At 40.7% G+C, this 20565-nt stretch overlaps 1 protein-coding gene across 1 annotated transcript in view; it reads left to right on the top strand.

The window, feature by feature from the left end:
* The window catches only part of SLC35F2 (solute carrier family 35 member F2), a 43557-nt gene that overhangs the window by 21865 nt on the left and 1127 nt on the right, over positions 1-20565 (top strand). The window contains exons 2-9 of the mRNA XM_009276964.1: positions 2596-2703; positions 6351-6526; positions 7083-7210; positions 12771-12930; positions 14582-14738; positions 15544-15596; positions 16270-16424; positions 20303-20548. Coding sequence (XP_009275239.1) covers positions 2596-2703; positions 6351-6526; positions 7083-7210; positions 12771-12930; positions 14582-14738; positions 15544-15596; positions 16270-16424; positions 20303-20497 — 1132 coding nt within the window. The 3' untranslated portion in view covers positions 20498-20548. The remainder of the gene's footprint in view (positions 1-2595; positions 2704-6350; positions 6527-7082; positions 7211-12770; positions 12931-14581; positions 14739-15543; positions 15597-16269; positions 16425-20302; positions 20549-20565) is intronic.

Below are 20565 nucleotides of genomic sequence, written 5' to 3'. Positions count from 1 at the left end.
GACGCCTCGGTGCGGGCCCGGGGCTACTGCTGGGAGCGGGGCGTGGGGCTGAGCGAAGCTTTGATCCTTCGGGCCAGCCTTTAAGGCCGTCGCCCTGGCAGAGGTGAGTCCGGCGGGGTGCGGGCAGCAGCCAGGAGAGCTTTGGCTTCTGCTGATGGAGGGCTGCGTGAACGGGGTGTTCTGATACCGGGGCCGCTGTGGAAGCACAGCCGAGCTGCAGCCTGTAAACTGCTGTTGGCTGAGAGTGTGAAGAGTCACTTCAGCTAAGATAAGTGTGGAATTGGCGAGTGATGTATTTGATTTTTTTAACAAAATCAATGTTGAGATTACACTTAGAATGTAATCTCATGTATGCACGCATGCACTTGATTTTTTTTAGTAATTCTGGCTTAGGATTTTTCTGTTATTCCTATTTTTTCTGTACTTTTATCTATTTCCTGTTTTTCTGTACTTTTATCTGTTCTGTACTCTTTTATCAACATTGCTGCGAAGAACAGGTCGTGGCAGGCAGAGGAGATACAGAACAAAATAGCTGAGATGAGGTGTGGAGTCCAGAAAGAGCAAAATCCCTTTTCCCTCCTTCCTTGAATTGGCTTAGGACGGAGGCGCATTCAGGTATATCACTTAAAATGTGAGCACTGGTTAAGCATGGAAAACTTGGGGAAAAAATCTGCCAAGCTGTGCAGGCATCGCACGCGTCTCAAAGCTGGTACTTGCCAAGTGCTGCCTTTAGTGAAAGCAGAACTACTTCCTCTGACTTCCAGTCTGCAAGAGCTACCATTCACTTCCAGCTTCAGTTTCCATTTGGGGAAAAAAAAAAAAAGAATCCCTGTTTAAAAGGCTTTTTTGGGGCTCTACATTTCCTTTCTAATAACTATTGCATCAGATATCCTTGGCTGACAAATAGGAGGTGCTGGCTCTCCTGCCACCCTCGCGCTCGTAAGCTTGAGTCTCACGACTAGGCTGCTTGGAGGCGTGTGCTGGCCAAGCAGTCTTATTCCAGAGGGCAAAGCCTGCCTTTCTCTTTTGGATATAAGTTTTTCTCTTTTCATTCCTCCTGCCTGTCAGGAATGCCCAAAAAGACAAGATAGGAACTAGTTGAACTGTTCAGTAACCTCACCTGTGCTAGTAGTTTTGCTAAAATATTGCCAGAGGGCTACACTAAGTGAGTCTATTGATGGTACTTGAAAGAAAATGCAGCGCTCTCACTGACTTTTGCAAAGTCTTGTCTGAGATACTGAATTGATTTTTTTTCTTTTTTTTTCCCAGGTGGCTGGCTGCACAGCCACTTCAGCTTTCTTAGAGGCCTTTCTGAGTCATAGGAAGGTTTAATACTTGTATGTACTAAACCAGATTTTTTTTTTTTTTGAGTAAAACCAGTAGAAAGTATACTTTCTGGTTCTTGAAACAAAACAAGTTTTTCTTTTCTGTTTCTTACCTTTTACAAATTAAATTGACCTCAGTTTCAAAGCAGGACATTGAAACACTAACTTCTGAAAATGTTAGCTCAGGAGAAAATATTTTTAAGAACTGTCTGCTAATCATGTTGGAATATGGCTTCAGTGTGAACCTGCATTTTCCTTTAACTACTCGCATGAAAATGTGAGATTATTAAAATGAAATGGTCTCTTCCCTGCCCCCCCATTCAGGAAGGGTTCAGTAGTTAAAGCTGAAGTGTAAGTAAACTGTCTACATGAAGAGTGTTGCCAGGCTTTGCCTGTTAGTGTTTAACTGGTGGCATAAATAAATAGAATTTTTGAAAAGCTGTATTTATTTTCATGAAAAAATCACATTAAAATTATAGGATTTATTAAAATAATAGCCAATAAAATTGTTAACTGTGGACTTACTAGATTTTTAACTTCCTCAGATATAGACTCTGATTTTATTTTAATATCTTGGGGTATTTTTCTTCTGTGTTTCACATGGAGCCAAAGAAAGCCAGCCTGACTTTCTCATGGTGTCAAGAACTGCACATTGTTCAGTGTTAGCTTTAGACCAATTTGTAGCAAACTTTCACGTTCTGAAAAAATCCCAAATGACTCCTAGTTTTGCTCGTAGCTATAGATATAGCTAGCTAAGATATGGTGGCTGAAGGGAGAGGAGGAGTAATTACTTAGTAGCCAACTACCAAGCAGTAAATAAACAACAACAACCACCCCCTCCCCCCCCAAACTATAAAACTAAAAGGCTGTTTCAGACCACTTTCCTTGTGTCATCTGAGAGTCCAAAGTGATTTAGTCCTTACCAATGCATTAAAAAAAAAAGAGCAGAGAGGATCAAGTTCTGCCATGGAAAAGCTAATTATTAATATATTTTAAAAAAATTATGATAAATTATTAATAAGAAAATCACGGTCATCGATACTCATGTCAATACCGAAATGAATGGAAACTCATGTCTCTGAAGCATTTTTCTTCTAAGAAATTGTCTTAAAAAATGAAAACAATAGGATTTAAAGTTTACTTTCAAGTTTTACAGAGGGTAAAACAGTTTTTTTTAATTTGCTGTGGGAATTTAGTGGGTACTCAAATAATACGTCTCTTGAGCCCACATTTAACAAGGGTCATCTTACTCTGTTCAAACCGCCTTGAGCGCAGTGCATCACGCCAGGACCGTGGCATCACCTTCGCAATTTGAAGAAATTCATTTTGACCCCTTGGCAAATGGTGTGAGGGTACTCCCTGCTGAGGCTTGCACCTGGTGTTGGGGGGGACGTCAGGGCAAGAGGCTGTTATTTTACACGCAGCCGAGAAAGTTGCTAGAAAAGTAGAGTTTTGGGATTCACAGAGGACGTTTTTGAGGACAGCCTTTCACCGCCAGTGAACAGGGTCTTTGTTTGGCTCTTTTGACCTTAACATTTTGAGTCTCTTCAGTAGAGGGAAGAAAAAAAATCCCTGAATTAAAATATAGAAAAATAAAGAAGGGAATGAGGCAGGATGAAGACTGACTGCTTGCCTTGTCAGATGCCTTCGGTACTGTAGAAGTAAGTGCTGTAGGACTGCCTAGATATACATTAACTAAATGGCAATGATTGCTGGTGCAGAAACCACTAAGCAAACAGTTCTGTAGATTCTGGACCTGTGTCTTCCCATTTGCAAAAATGCAAGGAGGTAATTCCCTTAGTTATTGGAAAAGCTGAGGATCAGCTTAGTGGAGTTATTCCATTGCAAGAGGGCAACCAGGTCTTTCTTGTTTTTAATAAATGATGGTTGAAGCTGATCAATCATTAGCAAATTTCAATGGCAGCAGATTTTCCCCCTTTTACCCTCTCGCTGGAACATGGTCGCTAACCAGTTTGCCACTGCATGTAGGGTCCAGGCCTGTGCTATAGAGAGGGCACCGTAGTTCAGGAGAAGCAAAGCTACTCCTTGCATATCATATCCTGGGGGGAAATGTTTAAAACCTTGCCCCACAGAAGTCCATGTTAAACGAGCCAGATGCTTGTGGAGTAGTATTGCCTGTGCTTCTGCCTGTCTCTGTGGCACCACCTAGGAGGTGGGTGAAGGGGAGTTTGCATCCAGGAGAGCAGGGCTTCTACCAGCCAAGGCAGCTTTAACTTCTCCTGGTAATGTGTCGATGAGTGCAATTCGTTTTGTGGACTACGCAGGCTTCGCAGCTTTGCTCCAGTAAAATTGCAGCAGTGTTGCCCAGTCACACCTCTATACAGGTTTGATCCCCACCTCCATGCCCTCGTCCCAGCTAGTCCAAGCACTGGGTGAGTTTAGTCCAGTAAATTGCTAAAGGCTTGCTCTGTGCCTCCTGCACTGAGGGTAAAGAAGAAATATTTTCTGCTAGTTTGGAGCAAGAAACTCTTTATTTGAATAATAAAAAGTATATATGTATTTTTTTAAATGCCTGAAACCACATTTTTCGTGTGTTCACCGCATTATTTTTTCTTGACGTTTCAATGGGTCTTCTGTCGTCTTACCTCCTGCAAAGGAGCTGGAATTCACAGGGCTGGCAAAGGGCGAGCTGGAACCATTGTCCATGTCTGCTTGAGAGAAGAGGTAGTCTCATCCCTGAAATTTTAGCTAACCTATGTTACATTTTTCTTAGTGGCACCTGATTAAATTAATTCTTTAGATGAACGTAAAAAGACATTTCTGCATCAGTCAGAATAATTAGAATGTGTCATGATCATTGCTGATTTGTTCACCAAATAGCAAAATCAGATCTTCGACCAGAATAAAAAGAAATTCAATATAACAGAAGTGAGGTAGCTTCAAAGGTTTTTGTTTTCTTTTTTTTCCCCATACAAATACATATATATAAAAAATACATGTATGTTTTTTTTGCTAAAAAGAAATTCAATATAACAGAAGTGAGGTAGCTTCAAAGGTTTTTGTTTTCTTTTTTTTCCCCATACAAATACATATATATAAAAAATACATGTATGTATTTTTTTTGCATACAAATATATATATAAAAATACATGTATGTATTTTATAGTAGTTTACAGTTAATACTGTGCTACAAAGTAGCCATGATAAATTTCTAGCTGAAACACCATCTCTGCTGCGTACTTCAACATTTAAAATGCTAGAAATGAGAATGTTTGTTCTTTCACACACCAGAAAGAGTTATTCACACGAGGCTGGATAGGACCTTACAGGATTGTCATGTGATATATGAATACTTATAATGTGGGTGTGCACTGTTACTGGGATTGGCAAGGCAAGCTGTAGCAAAATGTGGGGCCTGAATCTCTTGGAAGTGCAGCATCCCTGGACTTTGCAGAGATTTGCTGTCTCATCAGAATGGACTTGGAGAGAAAAACGTGCCTAGTAGCATTTTTAAAGTCAGAAGAGCTTTGGTGTCAGGTTGAACTGAAAATGAGATCCATGCAGCTGAATTAGAATCTGCGCAAAGAAGATGACTCCCTTCCAAAAGGAGGGATTGACTGTGGGATTGTAGTTGGCTTTAGCACCCCTGAACACACCCTTCTCGTTGCCTGACAGCTGGATTGCACAGCATAGCTGGGTGAGCTGGTATTTACTATGTTCAAGTCGCCCACCTTGGGAAAACAACTGGTGTTACTGCCATGTGGTGTGCCTGGCACATGGGTGCCCTGCCAGAAATCGTTGGGGAGAGATGTGGGCACGGGGTAGGTGCAGAATCCTAAGGGATGCTTTCTTCCCTTGCTCAATCACTTTGAGTAGGAACAAATGAATCGGTTGTGCAGACAGTTAAATTCTCATCAGTAGTCTTCAGAGTAAACAAATTAGATGTGAACTTTGCAGACCTGTACAGACAGCAGCACAGCACCGAGCCCCTCTCACTGTGTATTGTGAGTATGCAGGCAGAGACTGGGGTGGTACAAATCTGCATAGATCCACTGGCAGGAAAAACAACAAGCCAAAAGATACACAGCAATGTATATGTACTCCTGTTTGTCTAGGAACATCTGGAACAGTTCATTTCATATTAGGTGAAGAATTGCTAAATTCTTCTAAATGCTAAATAAAAAGAGCATAAACTTTTTTTTTTTCCACCCTAGCTGTGGGTTGGATTCTTTTGAGTTGTAAACGCTAACATGATCTTTGGCCAAAATGTGTTTTTAACTCCATCCTCAATTACAGCAGGACGTGATGGAATATATCAGAAAAAATCCACAATAAGTATTAATTATAACAATTCTTATTATAAGAAAGAATTTTTTTACAGTGAGAACAATCCGTCACTGGAACAACCTCCCCAGGGATGCTGTGGAGTCCCCATCGCTAGAGGTTTTCAAGATATGACTGGACAGGGTGCTAGATAATCTCATCTAGGCACACTTTCCCATGAAAGGTTGGACCAGATGACCTTTCGAGGTCCTTCCGAACTGGGCTGTTCTATGATTCTATAGTTAGTGTGTTTCTATTTCCTTAGCACTGCTCAGCTTAGGGTCTCAGCTCACTTTCAAAGACTCAGGTCTTGGAAGAGCCTGAAGGCAGTCGTGCCTTATCTCCGTGTTGCAGATTTCTATTGACCAAAGTCAGAATGGGATTCAGTGGAGGACGAAGGATTTAACTCAGGCCACATGTATCAAAACCTCTCTTGATGAGAATAGATCCTGCTGTTGGTTTGAGCCTGCCCAGGTGAGCTGCTTGAAGATCCTTGCAAATTATTGCAGGCTCCATCAGTGGTGATTTGAACTGGCCTCACTTATTATATGGCTGTCATGAGGTTGGACTAGATCTTCTGTGTAGACAAAACCCTGCTTTACCGGTAAATCAGATAGGGAGTAGAAAAAGAATAAAGTGTCAATCTGAAAAATGGCATTTTCCCTGTACAACTAGCAAATATTTTTTTAAAAACTTGAATGTTTAATTCTAAGCTTACTGTGTTGTCTTTTATATTCACAGGCATATTTTGAAAACGATAATTCTGGGCCAGATGCTCTCCTTGTTTATCTGTGGGACTGCTGTTACAAGCCAGTACCTAGCAGAACAATACCAAGTGAATACTCCAATGTTTCAAAGTTTTATCAACTATTCTTTGCTTCTTCTAGTTTATACAACAATGCTGGCATTTAGGACTGGTATGTGAAATATGGGATGGGAGATCCCGGTTCATAATTTTTTTTCTCTTCTACATTTTCCTTTCAGATTTTGAAACTAAAGAACTTACTCAATACTCATCCTAGTTTTTTAAAGTTCCTGCTGAAATTCCTGCCTTGTGATAACACATGGAAATGAATTTCACAGGTTAAAAGTGCATTTAATTTGATTTCATTTCATATCTGTTTAAAATTATGTGCTCTTTGGTTTCAAGTCCTGTGTTATATTAGGGAAGATAGGCTTTGTTGTAACAAGCTTCTTTACCAGAGGCTATTTAATATTCCTCTTATTCTTATTAATTTACTCTTTAAACAACTCTAGCTTTGTGGTTTTTTCCCTCACGTGGAAGAATTTCTGTGCTTTTCACCATTTGCATTGTCTCCTCCCAGGCTGCATTTTGCTGTTATTGTATCTTTCTTAAGCAGGGGCAAGCAAAATTGAACATCTCAGTATTACTTATGCTTCTGAAAAGCAAGATTCCTGTGCAGCATTTGGTTGGAAAGAAACACATATTGATTGCTGCTTTCTTCTAAACAGGCAGTGACAGTCTTTGGCAAATTTTGAAACAGCGGTGGTGGAAGTATATTTTTTTGGGACTGGCTGATGTTGAAGCCAATTACATGATCGTAAAAGCCTACCAATACACGACCCTCACAAGTGTGCAGGTAAGGACCGATCTGTCTTTTTGAACTGTTGCTTTTATTATAGTTTTGGACCAGTTTCTGAAATGAGATTCATAGGACAGACATGGAAGCTATTTAAGCCTGCAAAAGCTTCCCAATATCTATTTTCTCTCTGCAGTACAGAGAAGAGCATCCTGCATCATGAATAACATTTCCAGGAAGCAGAGAAAATTGGCTGGTATTACCCAATGCCAGCTCTTGAGTTGAACTCTAATTATTTTGATAGAAAGCACTTCTAAGAGTTTGCTGACAGCCACTCAGGTTTTTCTCCTGACACAAAATAAAGATTTAGGACCAGATAACACTCACTCAGCCCAGGTTCTTGCTGATGAGAACAAGGTAGACCTCTTGCCTAGTCCTAGAAGCTGTGGGAGACATTGTGAGATGTAACCCCACACATGAGGACATACTGATAGTTAGCTGGTATTGCTGACCGTGTAGTGAGGGACCGGACTTATGGCTTTTGGATGTGGCACTTCAGTTCAGGCCCCTCTCTGGAAGAGGTGGAAGGGAGATCAGCATGCTGGGCTCCTGAACTGACAGTAAACATCCTCTGCAACGCCAGTGCTTGGTGCTGCATCGCTGCACAGAGAGTGCCCGGCTGGCGGGGCGGAAGGATGTTGGTGGGCCCGCGCTCAGGAAATATAATCACCATGTCGTCTGCACTATTGCCTAAGCCACAAATGTGGCACCTTTTAGCCAGGCGGATGAAGTTTCACCTATTTGGGGCATTTTTTCTATCTGTGGGATGTGCGGCTTTATACAAGTTTGTAATTGCTGATCCCAGAAAACAAGCTTATGCAGAGTTCTATAAAAACTATGATCCCGTGAAGGACTTCGAAGCCATGAGAGCAGAAAAAAAATCTTACAGGGGGTTGGACTAGATGACCTTTAGAGGTCCCTTCCAACCCAAACTATTCTATGATTCTATGATAAATCTTGTGTTCTGAAATAGCTCTACGAGCAGGAGGACTCGTGAGTGTGTCTGGGGCCGTGCCAACCTATGCCTGCTCTTACCAGTGGTGGATCTGTGGCTGGGGTCATGGCCCCACTTACCTGAATAAAAATAACGTACCATACAGAATTGGCTGTTAGTTGGAAAGGAGTGTTTAGGTGTCAGTGTTTTACAGAGTCAAAGTAACAAGGGTTAATATTTAAAAGAATTACCTGTAAAGCAATAAACTCCTGTGGTCTGGGCTCCCTTTAGAGAACTGCAGTAACTTTTCCTTGCACTATTTAAAGACCAGTAACATGTGCCTGATGGATTATTATTGTCACGTTCCCACTTCATACTTACGTGTTATGACTCATTAGGCCTTTAATTCTCTTACAAATAATGCCTAAGAAATCAAAGCTTTAAGAGTGACACGTTTCAGTCTCAAGATCAAGTTAAGTTGATAATCAAGACACTGAGCATATACTTTACAGCTGAAAAAGCCAGGACTTTGATCCAAGTTCTCAGAAGTAGTAAAGCTATTCCTATGATTTCTTCCATAGATATTAAGAAAGAGTAGATACGGTAGGTTGTACTGTCCAGTTGCCAAACTTGAGCAGTTGCTGAACCTTCTTCCCATGTGGTAACCGTCAGTTCAGTAATTGTGAATTTGTTGTAACTGCCAGTTGCAGTAAGGTTTCTTGCACATTCTCTGAAGTCACCAGTTTCTCACCACTGTCAGAAATGAGATACAGGACCAAAAAAAAAAAAAAAAAGCCCATGATTTGCACCAGTGCAAGGCATTTGCTATGTGTCTGTTCTGCAGTTACATCAGAACCTGTGGTTCAGAGCACCCAGCCTGATAGCCTGTCTGCAGTACTGGCCGTGAGTGGTTGCCCAGGGAGCAGAAAAGCAATGCAGGAGTATATGGCACCTTCCTGAATACAGGGTAATCACTGTTAAAATGCTGGCTGGCTGGAGCTTCAGCTCAGCCCTATGAAACTTGTCTTCAAAGATAAGTTTTCTCAGCTCAGCAAGGAACTTCCATGTATTTTGTCACACATGCACACAAAAGCAGAACTGATTTTTCCTTTAGTTATCAAATACCAGCATTGCACGGAAGGGGTTGGGAGATTTTTAAGGAGATAACATTGGGATGGCAGCTCTCGTTTCTCCGTAAATAAAGAAAAAGACTTTGGTCCACAGCTGAACTCTTTCTGTTCAGCTGTGGCTGAGCCAATGCCGGGAAGACTTCTTGCTGCTGGTATCCTCCTGTCTTGTGGCAGGACTTGACTGTGCTGCTGTTTGACCACATATTTCATAGCAAAAAAACAAGCAGCATAGCTGTGGTATCATGTTATTAACATGTTATTGGGTGTAATTAGCATTCGCTCCATAGATAATTTGAGTGGAGGCATTTTATAGGCAGCTACTGATAGAGTATCAGCTGATGGAAGAGTGTTAACCTCAACATGAGAAAATGCAGGATGAGCCGCTGGGGCTCAGCTGGAGGCTGCCCGAAGGGAGCCATGCGGGGAAGCAAGCAGGATGAGCTGTTGAGCTTTATGTTATTGGGTGTAATTAGCATTCGCTCCATAGATAATTTGAGTGGAGGCATTTTATAGGCAGCTACTGATAGAGTATCAGCTGATGGAAGAGTGTTAACCTCAACATGAGAAAATGCAGGATGAGCCGCTGGGGCTCAGCTGGAGGCTGCCCGAAGGGAGCCATGCGGGGAAGCAAGCGGGATGAGCTGTTGAGCTTGCTTACAAAGCTGTCTGGAGCTGGCAATTATAAGCAAACCAATGACCTCCAACAGTCTATGATCATTTATTAACCATGTATTAAAACATATTTTAATAATTTACTCACCCTGCCTTTAAAACCTTCTTATAAACAGTGTGGCCAAAGGCTGGCTTGAGTCAAAATATTTGTAAATCAAATCAACAGGTTATCTAGGTTTTTTCCCTTGTAAAAATAGAGGCTAGAATTGAATAAGATGAGAGTTTGCTGAGGCTCTACTGGCAATAGTACTCGGTACTGCCGTAAATGTCATAAAACCTGAATAAATAAACTTTATTCTTTTAAATGGTTCCATTGACACAATTCATTGTGTTGTTACATCTGCTTTGCACCTCTTTGATCTTGATCCTGTACAGAAGAGAGCAATTTCCACCAAAGAAAGAGCTCTGTAACGTAGTAGGTGAAGGGAAGGCAAGATCCAGTAGTTGGAAATCAGATTTCTTCTGTCTGTAATTGAGGTTAATTGTCCCCTGGAACAGATTACCAGGGTGTGTTCTTCGTCATTTGATGCTTTGTCTGTCCTGGCTGCAAGTCCTCTAACCAGGGTGCTGTAGCTCTACAGTATGTTATTGGTCTGGATGCAGCAATTCCTCATCTGGCATTACTGAAAGAGCTTGTGGCTCATTATCTACTACTCCTTTACATCCTAATTAAGATTTTAATTTTTTTTTTTTTTTAAAAGGGTTTTTGTTCCACCCTTTCTGTTTGGGTTGAAAAACTGTTTGGGAGGTTGGAAAATTACATCTCAATAAATGGGGAAGTGAAAGCTTACATATTAATAGAAGAGATGTCTACTACCAGGGGGGTAAAATTTTTACTTTCTAATTTTTGTAATATTTCTTAGTTTCTGTGATTACAACTTCACACCAGAGAGATCAAATACATTTCCATACTCAGGACAGAACTGGTTCAGACAAAAGGTGGAAAAAGAGAGTAATGAGAGCTAAATTGTACATTTTGCAAGGTAAAATAGGGAAAAAGGCCTGGGACTAGATAGAAACTCACAGCATGATACTTTTCCAATAGAGCAAAGTTGTACTGAAATATGTGATATCACATACTAGGACTTGTGCAGCTCTAATGTCTCCTAATACAGCCTAGGCAAGTGCTTTTGCACAGACTTCTCAAACTGGACAAGCTGGAGGCAATCCAAGGAACAAAGACAAATGGAAGGATTAGAGAGCACCATTAGGATTTAATCTGTAATAACTCCCCCTAATACTGTGCCGGTAAGACTTTAATATGTGTAGTTATGAACAAGTAAAACCAAACTTACCATGAAAGTCTTACGAGTTTGGTTAAAACCCTTGGGGTCGATGGCTGAACTAACAGAAGCCAGCACAGCAGAAGACTGCGGTGGTGCACTCAGGCAGGCAGAAGTTAGCAGTGAACATTAAGGACTAAGGGCTCTTGCCTTGATTGTAATGATTATGCCCCAGTCCTGTTGACCTGGACCTACTTTGTAGTGACTTCAAGGGGCCAGGTTTTAAGGGCTGACATTTAAGAGTAATTTGTGAGCAGTCTTTGGAAGGCTGACTATATGTTCTACTGTAGATTGTTCCCTTATATATTCTCATGGCACTCTACTGAGGCAGGTCAGAAAATACACCTCTTTTTTCCCCAGACAAATTCAGAAACACAGTCTATTTTGTTGAATTGAATATTAAACCAATTATGATTATATCAATGTTCTTGGTATTATTTGGTTATTCTGGAATATTATGACCATCTTATGCTGCAATGTATTTTTCTGTATTAAGTACACAGCTAACTTGATTTTTTCTGTAATAAAGGAGAATGGGTAGAAGATGGGTGGGTCTAACAAGGCAAAGATACGTAAGATTTTAGGAACACACAGAGAGGGAATAATGAAGAAAGGAAAGAGAAGTCAGTGTCGCTGCTTGTCATGGAGTGCAGATATCCTTGAACCGTAGCTGTTAAGTCTGCTCGGGGCAGTGTCTGCAAACACATCCAAAGTGCTTCAAAACTCCAGCTGCCTTGTGTGTCTCTGCTGCTGTGGCATGGGTGAATTAGAGTGGGTTACCTGCTTCTGACTAATTGAGTCAGCTCTAACAGAGTAATGAAAATGCATTGGTGGATTGCATGTGATTTTGTGGGAAGCTGGAAGACTGGGAAGGTGACTTTAGGAAAACTGTTCTTCCATTCCTGTTTTCCTTCTACCAATTTTGCACGTGGCTTCCAGCTCATGTACCTTTTTTTTTTTTTCCCCAGTAGGATCTACTTGGGGAAAATAAAATCAAACCCAAAACTGCAGGGTCAGATTCTTGCCCTATTCACTTTGATGTAAAATCAGATCACTTGTATCCTTTAATAGTTTCACGTTTTTACTTTGTGTACATGGAGCCCTACATTCTAATTACAGATTTGAGAAGGAGCTAAAAGACGAGCTAGACAAAACCTGCTGGGGAGAAAAGGAAATGTCAGTGAACCCCCTTCTTGTATTGGTGTCATGGGGAGCAATGTGGTTTCAGAACGACATCCTAGCATTCATTTGTGAAGCTACAAAGATTGATTAGATCCATTGTTAGAAGAGTTTCTAGATCAGTGCCTTCCTACCAGGAGAGAGTGGACACCCTGCCCCAGCTCCTCCTTCATTTGCAAAATGCTTTTCATGGCAAAATGTGGGTCTGACCCCTCTTTTAAACAAATCCACTGGGGTTGCTTTGTGGCTTTCATTAACATCTGATAGCGACGGAAAGTAAAATCCTGTACATCTGTTTTCAGGATAGTGCAATGCAGATTTGGGGTGGGTTTCTAATTCAAACCATTTCTCTGTACACACAGCTGCTGGACTGTTTTGGGATTCCTGTGCTGATGGCTTTGTCGTGGTTCATTCTCCGTGCAAGATACAGGCTGATCCATTTTCTTGCTGTTGCCATCTGTTTGCTGGGTGTAGGAACAATGGTGGGTGCAGACATTTTGGCAGGGAGGCAGGACAGCGAAGGTAAGGAATCCTTTATGTGGCGGGGAAAAGCGGAGAGATGGTTCCTGTGGTGGGCTAACTTGCAAAGGAGAAAAAGAAGCAAATGCAGGGGGAGTGGATATAGTTTTATTTTAAAAGAGGAGAAGACACGTTGCTATTTGTATTTCTTGTCCAAGGAGATAGTGGCTGAGGAGATGCTGATTTTATAGGGAGCTGTGGAATTTCTTTGCTTGTAGATTTGGATTCTTCCGCCTTAAAAGATAAACACTTGTGTTAAGCTTACATTTTGCTGCTGTTCATCAGACCTGATGAAAGGCCTCATTCTTGAAAGCTCATTCACTTTTACTAATCAGGTGAGATGGTCTAATAAAAGATGTTGCCTCTCCCTGCAAACCTTGTCAGACTTCTCTGATTTGCAGTTTTCTATGAGCACAAATAGCACATAAAAAGTTACTTAAGAGCAGGCTGACTTCTCCGAGTTATCTTTGGCAGACTCAACAGAAATACTTCAGGTATCCCCAAGGCCCACAGGCCACAGCCTGGAAAGCATGGGCTTACGACGGGAGAGCAAGAGGAGACATGGGCAGGATGCTGGGATTCCTGGGACCTCTGGGAGGGTGGTTGGGCTTTGGGGACCAGGATCCAGCTGGGCACAGATGAGGGCAGGTCTCGTCTTCTCTGACAGATGCCTGAATCAACCCATATCATAGTGATCTTATTTTGAATAAGAATTTTGAATTTTCAGAGCCAGTGTCTATGAGGCAAGGTAAATGTCAGGGAGAGAGGAATGGGGCATTGCCTGCATCAGGCAGCATAGACATAAGCCTATTTGGCGTTATTTTGGGGCCTTACTGTAGGTAAGACATCAAGGCAAACTGAGGTTTAGCTGTAGTGCTATGTGGTACAAGTATCTCAGTCCTGAGGAAGAAAAATCTTTCTCTGAGACTTTAAGACAGTTGTGATTTATTCGCTGACCTGGGTACCCTTACTACTGCTTACCCTCATATTTCAGACATATTTTCTTAGTGATTGCCAACCGGCTTGGGGAAAGACATTTTAAATCAATTCAAGGATTTAAACAACAGCAATCCTCTTGCTATTTAGCTGATGCATAATAGCGTTTACTTGATGAGTGATTGTATCGCAGGGAGTCCCATTTGCACAGTATAAATAAATCGCAGCAGGACACATGATACCACCCATCTGCAGTGCCCACTTAAGACCTGTCATAAACTTGAAGCTGAGTCCAGGTCCCTCTGAAATCAATAGACTGATTTTAGCAAGACTTGAATCAGGCCTTACTGCAAAAGCAGGGGCAATATTCAGAAAGGCGGAGAGCATCTCTAACTGGGAATTTTCTTAAGTCCCTACAGTGCCTTAGATCAGCAGAAGTAAAATTGGACCAGACTATACAGCAGTGGCTTGGTCAGGATGAGGTTTAAATGCTGGGTTTAGCTCATTCCAGACTGTGCAGGGGAAGGTGAGCAGGTAGCAGAGTCTGTGCTCAGACACCAAGCCACTCATCTGCACCCAGAAGAGATGTTTCCTTTCCCCTTACCCTGGAAGGCGCTAGGAAGATAGAGGTGTTAAAGATAAATTTGCTTGTCTTTTTAAGGAAAGTTAAAAAGTGTTTGCAGCATTACCCTTATTGTGGATTAATATTTCTGTACAGGTAGTGACGTGGTGATTGGAGATGTCTTAGTGCTTCTTGGTGCTTCTTTGTATGCCATTTCTAATGTGAGTGAGGAATACATTGTGAAAAATCTGAGCAGAGTGGAGTTTCTAGGAATGGTGGGCTTGTTTGGGACTATTATCAGCGGTCTACAGCTGTAAGGATCTAATATTTATTTTAAAACTAATTAAGAATATTCTACAGATGATTGCTTGTCTACCATGAAATGATGATGATGTTATTAAATTAATTCTTTGTTACATCTGCATTTGGCCTATATGGGAGTCCTTCCACTTGAATTTTATTTTTGTTGCTGATCAGCATCCCTTTCATATCCTTTTTATTTGCACTACTCTTATTACAGCAATTCTAAAGCTGAAATCCTGCAATTGAACACATACAGTACTTGGCTGTATTTTTGATTTTGTTGATCTTCATGAGGACACTCAGTATGCTGAGGACTGTTCACAGGAATATGTTTCTTAATGGATTTTCTCTGTGGAAAAGTTTAGGAGATAATCATTAGCAGGAGGTCTTCCATATTAAACTTCAGTTTAAAATGAAGTCATTTATACTCTTGTAAATAACCACGTTAGAGTAACAGACCACATGCACTTAAGTCTATCTAATGAATTTTATGTTCCTCATTTCTCATCATTATTGTTAATAATTTCTTCAAATGGTATATCAAATAAAACCGAATCTCTGAAGGATGAAAAAGCCTGGGAAGAAGGCATAAAAATTAAATAAAAGTGCTCTTAATTTTCAGGCACTTTAATTTTCAAGTCTTTTTTCATACTTGTTAGATGTTGGAGTTAGTGTCATTCAATAAAATTTCAAACAAAAAATTAAGGGATTATAAATCAAAGTGTTTCTTATATATTCTGGTAATTAAATTCTCTATTTGAATACGCTATGCTTTTTTTTTTTTTTACTATATTATATCTTTTCTCTAACTCTAGAGCCATTGTGGAACATAGGGAGATAATGAGAATTCAGTGGAACTGGAAAATTGGTATGTGTATGACAAAATTATGTGCATTTTTACAGAACACTGGAAAATGATGATCATTTAGACTTCAAATGCTGGGGATTTAATTTTCTTTCTCTGGATATTAAGCAGCATTCATATTATATTGTCACAAATTTACTTTCTGCAAGCTTTGCAGCTCAGCAAAGAGATAAGGTTTGCAGGATTGAACATTAAAACCTTTGAGCTCAGGTTTTGCATTTTACATATAGCATGAAACCATTTTTCAAAATAAATTGCAAAAAGTGATAATTAAACCTGTTTAATCAGAGACATGCTTGGTGTTGGAACATCACAAGAACATTTTTCTGTTGTCCTTCCTAAATGAAATACTGGGAAAATGGATTTTGTGACACATTTTGATCTCAACAGAACTATACGTTAGTAAGAAATGTGGCTCTAAATTTCTTCAGTCAACTCTTATGTTAACTAGGAAAGAATGAGAACTTTCTTGTATAGATACCATAATTTTTGCAATATAGGGTAGTCTTGAAAAAGAAGTATTTCTGCCATGTTTTTCTTAAATTTACATTCTCATATCTTTTAGGAAACCTTATCCTAAAAGATAAAAATGCATGGTTTTAAAGCATCTGAAGAATATCAGTGTTCTTTAAAATTATTCCGTGCCTTAGGAGTAAATTGTCATCTTGTTTTACAGCATTACTGTTCACAGTCTTTGCCCTGTGTATGTTTGCGCTGTATAGCTTCATGCCAGTAGTGATTAAAGTTACCAGTGCAACCTCAGTCAACCTGGGTATTCTGACTGCGGATCTCTACAGTCTGTTCTTTGGGCTTTTCCTCTTTTTCTATAAGGTGAGTACCTTCATTCTTTCGCTATAATTTCAGTTATGTTTTTACTCCAAAATTATAAATAAAGCATAATGTTCTTAAAAGCCCCTGAACAATCGTTTGCACTTGTGCGTTTCCACAGCTTGTATCATTCATTGTTGGCAGATGTCAATCAGAAGGACTCATACTTAGTTAATTACATAGCATCACACCATTAGGCGGACAGTGATTTTCAAACAATTTCACACCTCATGGAATATGTTAGAGTTAATGTTAAGAAATAGTGAATAACTTCCTGAGGTGTTCAAATGGTAGAGTTCTTGCCGTAAGCCCTGTGTGGAACTGTATGCTAGATTCAGTTCATCTCTTCAAGTGACCAAAGAGAGGTTTTGAACCTCCCTGTCCTGAAAGGCATTTGGTGTCTGAGAGTGGATCAGTTTGGCTTGATTTCCAGAAATTAATATTTTCTTTTAGAAATTTAATCTGTTCATTACCAACATCTTGGGAGAAGAATCAAGCTTTCTCGGTACTACTACTGAGGTGAGACTAAAGGAACTGAAAAAAATGCAGATAAATGTATTATTCTCTATGCTCTCCAAAAGGCAGTTACTTTTTTTGCTCTCTCAAGTATTTTTGGCAGTGTCTATTCAAGCTAAATGACAGTGCTAAAAAGATTTCATTCCACCCTACGCTTTTCATCCAGAATCATTTGAGGGAACCTAGCTCATTACAGCAATTGGAGTAATGGAGTCAATTGCTCAGTGACTGGAAGGGCTTAGTGAGAAGCTTGTGAACTTTGCTTAAGAACTTAATTTGTATTATTCCATGTGGTTGCTTTCTTCTCAGCATTATGGAGAGCCAGAAGCTTTTAGGTCAGATTTGTTTCTGAAAATGAAGGCCAATTTATTTTACAGCGCGGAGGTCTGGTAATGGTAGGATCTGACTACAGCTAGATTTTCCTTTTCAAGAGCCTCTTAGCTCAGCCTTCCTCCCTGTTTTGGGTTCCAAAATTTGCTCCAAGCGACAAAGCATCCATTAAAAATGAATGTAGGAAGCGATCCATACTTACATTCTAACAATTAAAAAAATCCTTTCTAAGTCACTTCCAAACATATATTTTGGCACCCAGATAGCTTAACTCAAGAAGTGATTATAAATTTATATTCATAATAGTAAAGAGGAATAAGTAAGCAAGAGCTTTGGAAGGGAGGGGATATAATAACCTTTTATTCTTCAGGATTTTTAGCTTATTTTGGGGAGAGGTTTTTCTGGGAGCAGATCATCCCATAATTACTAACTGCGGGGTACTCTGGTAACAAAAAGGAAAAATGAATTAGAGAAGACTTTGGGGTTGTATTATGAGAGAATTTCAGATACTTATTAAAATAGGAACTTGTATCTGTGGTTAGAAACAATGAAAGAGCAAAAAGGGGAGCAATAATAATACCACATCTGTAGTAATCAGAGGATCTGAGATAGCTTAGGAACCAAGAACTGAGAGCGCCTGATTTTGACACTGCTTTTATCATAATACTTCTTGCAGTAGAAAATCTTATTGCCAAGTTAACCATGTAGTTTCTTTACCTATGGGGCAAAGAAACCAGGCAGGACATTTCCTGGATTAAAAAGCACCCTGGACACAGGAATCTATAAACAAAAATGCAAGGAATCGCTCTCTATTCACCGTTACCAGATGATATTTCACAGCAAGCCACTGAAGGCTTGGCTGGGCTGCAGAGCGGAGCGAGCCACGGAGAGCTCTGAATTGCTGTGGTCTGAGCCTGTTTTGAAACAGAAGCAGCACAGACATGCAGCGGCTGCAGTAGAGACTGAGCCCAGGAATTTATGATGTTTTGACTTGAGCACAGTGTTTTGCTAATGCATCAACTTTTCAGACCCAGTTGAGTCTGTTTAAGGCGTAATGTGAATTTTACAAATCTGTCTTGATAAGCCCTTTTTTTTTCTTTCACTGCATAATGAATCTTTGCTGTGCTTGTTCCTAATGAGCTCATTATATACAGATACCTGTAATCCCTCAAGAGATATTAAAAAAGGTCTCAAAATGTTTCTGTTGCATAAACTCTTATGGAAGGGTGTCTACTGCAGATACAGACACTAGATGGAGTTACAGTCCTCCAGTAACATTTCAAGTTGTCTTTAGGCTTGATAGTGAGTATGGGGATATAAGCTGCATAGGTATAACTAAAATCAGGGTCTGAAGCAATGAAGTTGCTGCGGTCTTTGAAATTAAACAAACAAACAAACAAACAAACCAGGAAAAGTACTGAGCCCTCCCCAAAAAAGAAAGAAAGAAAAAAAAGAAAAAGAACTGTTGGAGCAGCATGGTTAAGGTTCACCTGTGTCAATAGCTGCAAACGCATAGGCAGGCCTTGAATCACAGCTACGCTGCAGCGGCTTTGGCACCCTGGCTTGGTGACTGTATCCACTCACGGAGGAATTAATTCTGAGCAGGATCAGAGACACCTACTGCCTTGTACGCACTACGAGAGGGCCTGGCAGTTACTGTGACCGCCCAGTCTCACCTGCCAGCCACATGTCTTTGCATACAAGCACATGTTCACTCATGGCCTTAGGTTGCACTCTGGAGAAGTTGTGCAGGTGTCTTGATACAGACCCAAGCTCTGCCCATTTGATGGGAATGGGTCAGTCAGGGGTAGGACCACGGACACTGCTGGTGCCTCCGTCAGGACATCTTCAAAGCTTGGTGCTTCCTCCTGTGCAGAGTGAATGCTTGAGTCCAAGCTCCTCCAAGCGAACAGCCAGCAAGGTGAGGAAAGAGGGCATGTATCACAAGGCCAGTGTGTTTCAGTCTGCTTTTCCGTTTGCATGGTGTCGTCCAAGGGTTTCTGAGCCAAGTGACTACCAGCTAGGAATTTCAACGCCTTAACTGTAGATGCCTCAGTCTTTTTTGGATCAGAGTCCACTGTCCAGGTTCTACCATTCATTTCATCCAGCTCTGCTGCTTGATAAACTAGAACATATTTTTCAAGCATGTCTAAGGAAGCTAAGGAGGTTAGGGAATATTGACAGTGGGATGTAGGATATGCTGTGTCCTTCATCCTACTGTTTAATCAGTGTGGTTTAGCAAAGGCAATACAGAGGACTTCAGCAAATCTGCTAAAGAAGTGTTCCTGGCTGTGGATAGCTTGAACACTTTGTATTATTGAATCTGGCATTTATTTTTCTGTCAAGGTGGATGAATCTCAGCAATTGTTGGACTTTTAACAGGCAAGTGAACGATAGTGAATTAAATGCCTGATGTACCTCGGCAGTTCGTACTCTTACCTCACACCACTCTTAACAGAGCACAAATGCCAATCTTGTAAAAGGAGCCCCAGTCTCCCTCTCTTCAAGGACTTGCTGGGTGTAGAGAGCAAGCTGGTTTTGGTCCAGTAATAACATTTATCTAGCCCTGCAGATGGTTAAGAGAGCTGTGCAGAGAACCAGCTGCTCTGGTGACTTGCAGTAGGACAGAGAGATTCATCTCTTGCCAGGACCTGAAATCTTTGGCTGTGCTGAAACAAAATTCTCTTAGGGGTACAATGTTTCAGCATTCACGTGTGTAAACAACTATCCTTCAGTATCACCAGATTTACAGCCATTTGTTCTCTCTGTTAAGATTCTTATATGCAGACCTAAGGAAACTCCCTGTCCGACAGTGTTGAGGATGAGATGCAGAGAAAACCAGCCAGCACATTGAGTCTATCAGTGAATGGAGCTGTTGAATTTTGATTTTCAGACCTGAATACAGATCATGGTGATAATCATCATTAAAATAATTTTTAAAAGGAAGGGTAGCTTTCACATCCTTAAAACAAGGCAGCGTTGACATGTTTTTACATCAGACAAGCCTTAATGCATCTCTTCTTTTCCTCTGCCAGTTTTCAGGTCTTTATATCCTGTCCTTTGTTATCATCATGGTGGGCTTCATCTTGTATTGCTCCACTCCAACTCGGACGGCAGAACCCACTGCTTTGCCACAGCCCCGAAGCACCGGCTTGGACAACGCTGCACTAAAGCTCGAGGAGAATGACAGTGAAACTCCGGCCATAACTGTACAGTTCACAAAACTGTGAGAAACTGTGGTGGTCAGCACTGATTAAAGAAATGGCAGCATTTCAAAATAGGTTTTTTTTTTTTTTTT

The sequence above is a fragment of the Aptenodytes forsteri genome, unplaced genomic scaffold, assembly GCF_000699145.1.
Source record: "Aptenodytes forsteri isolate BGI_AS27 unplaced genomic scaffold, ASM69914v1 Scaffold354, whole genome shotgun sequence".
NCBI lineage: Eukaryota > Metazoa > Chordata > Aves > Sphenisciformes > Spheniscidae > Aptenodytes > Aptenodytes forsteri.
This window is presented reverse-complemented; position numbering and strand designations above follow the sequence as displayed.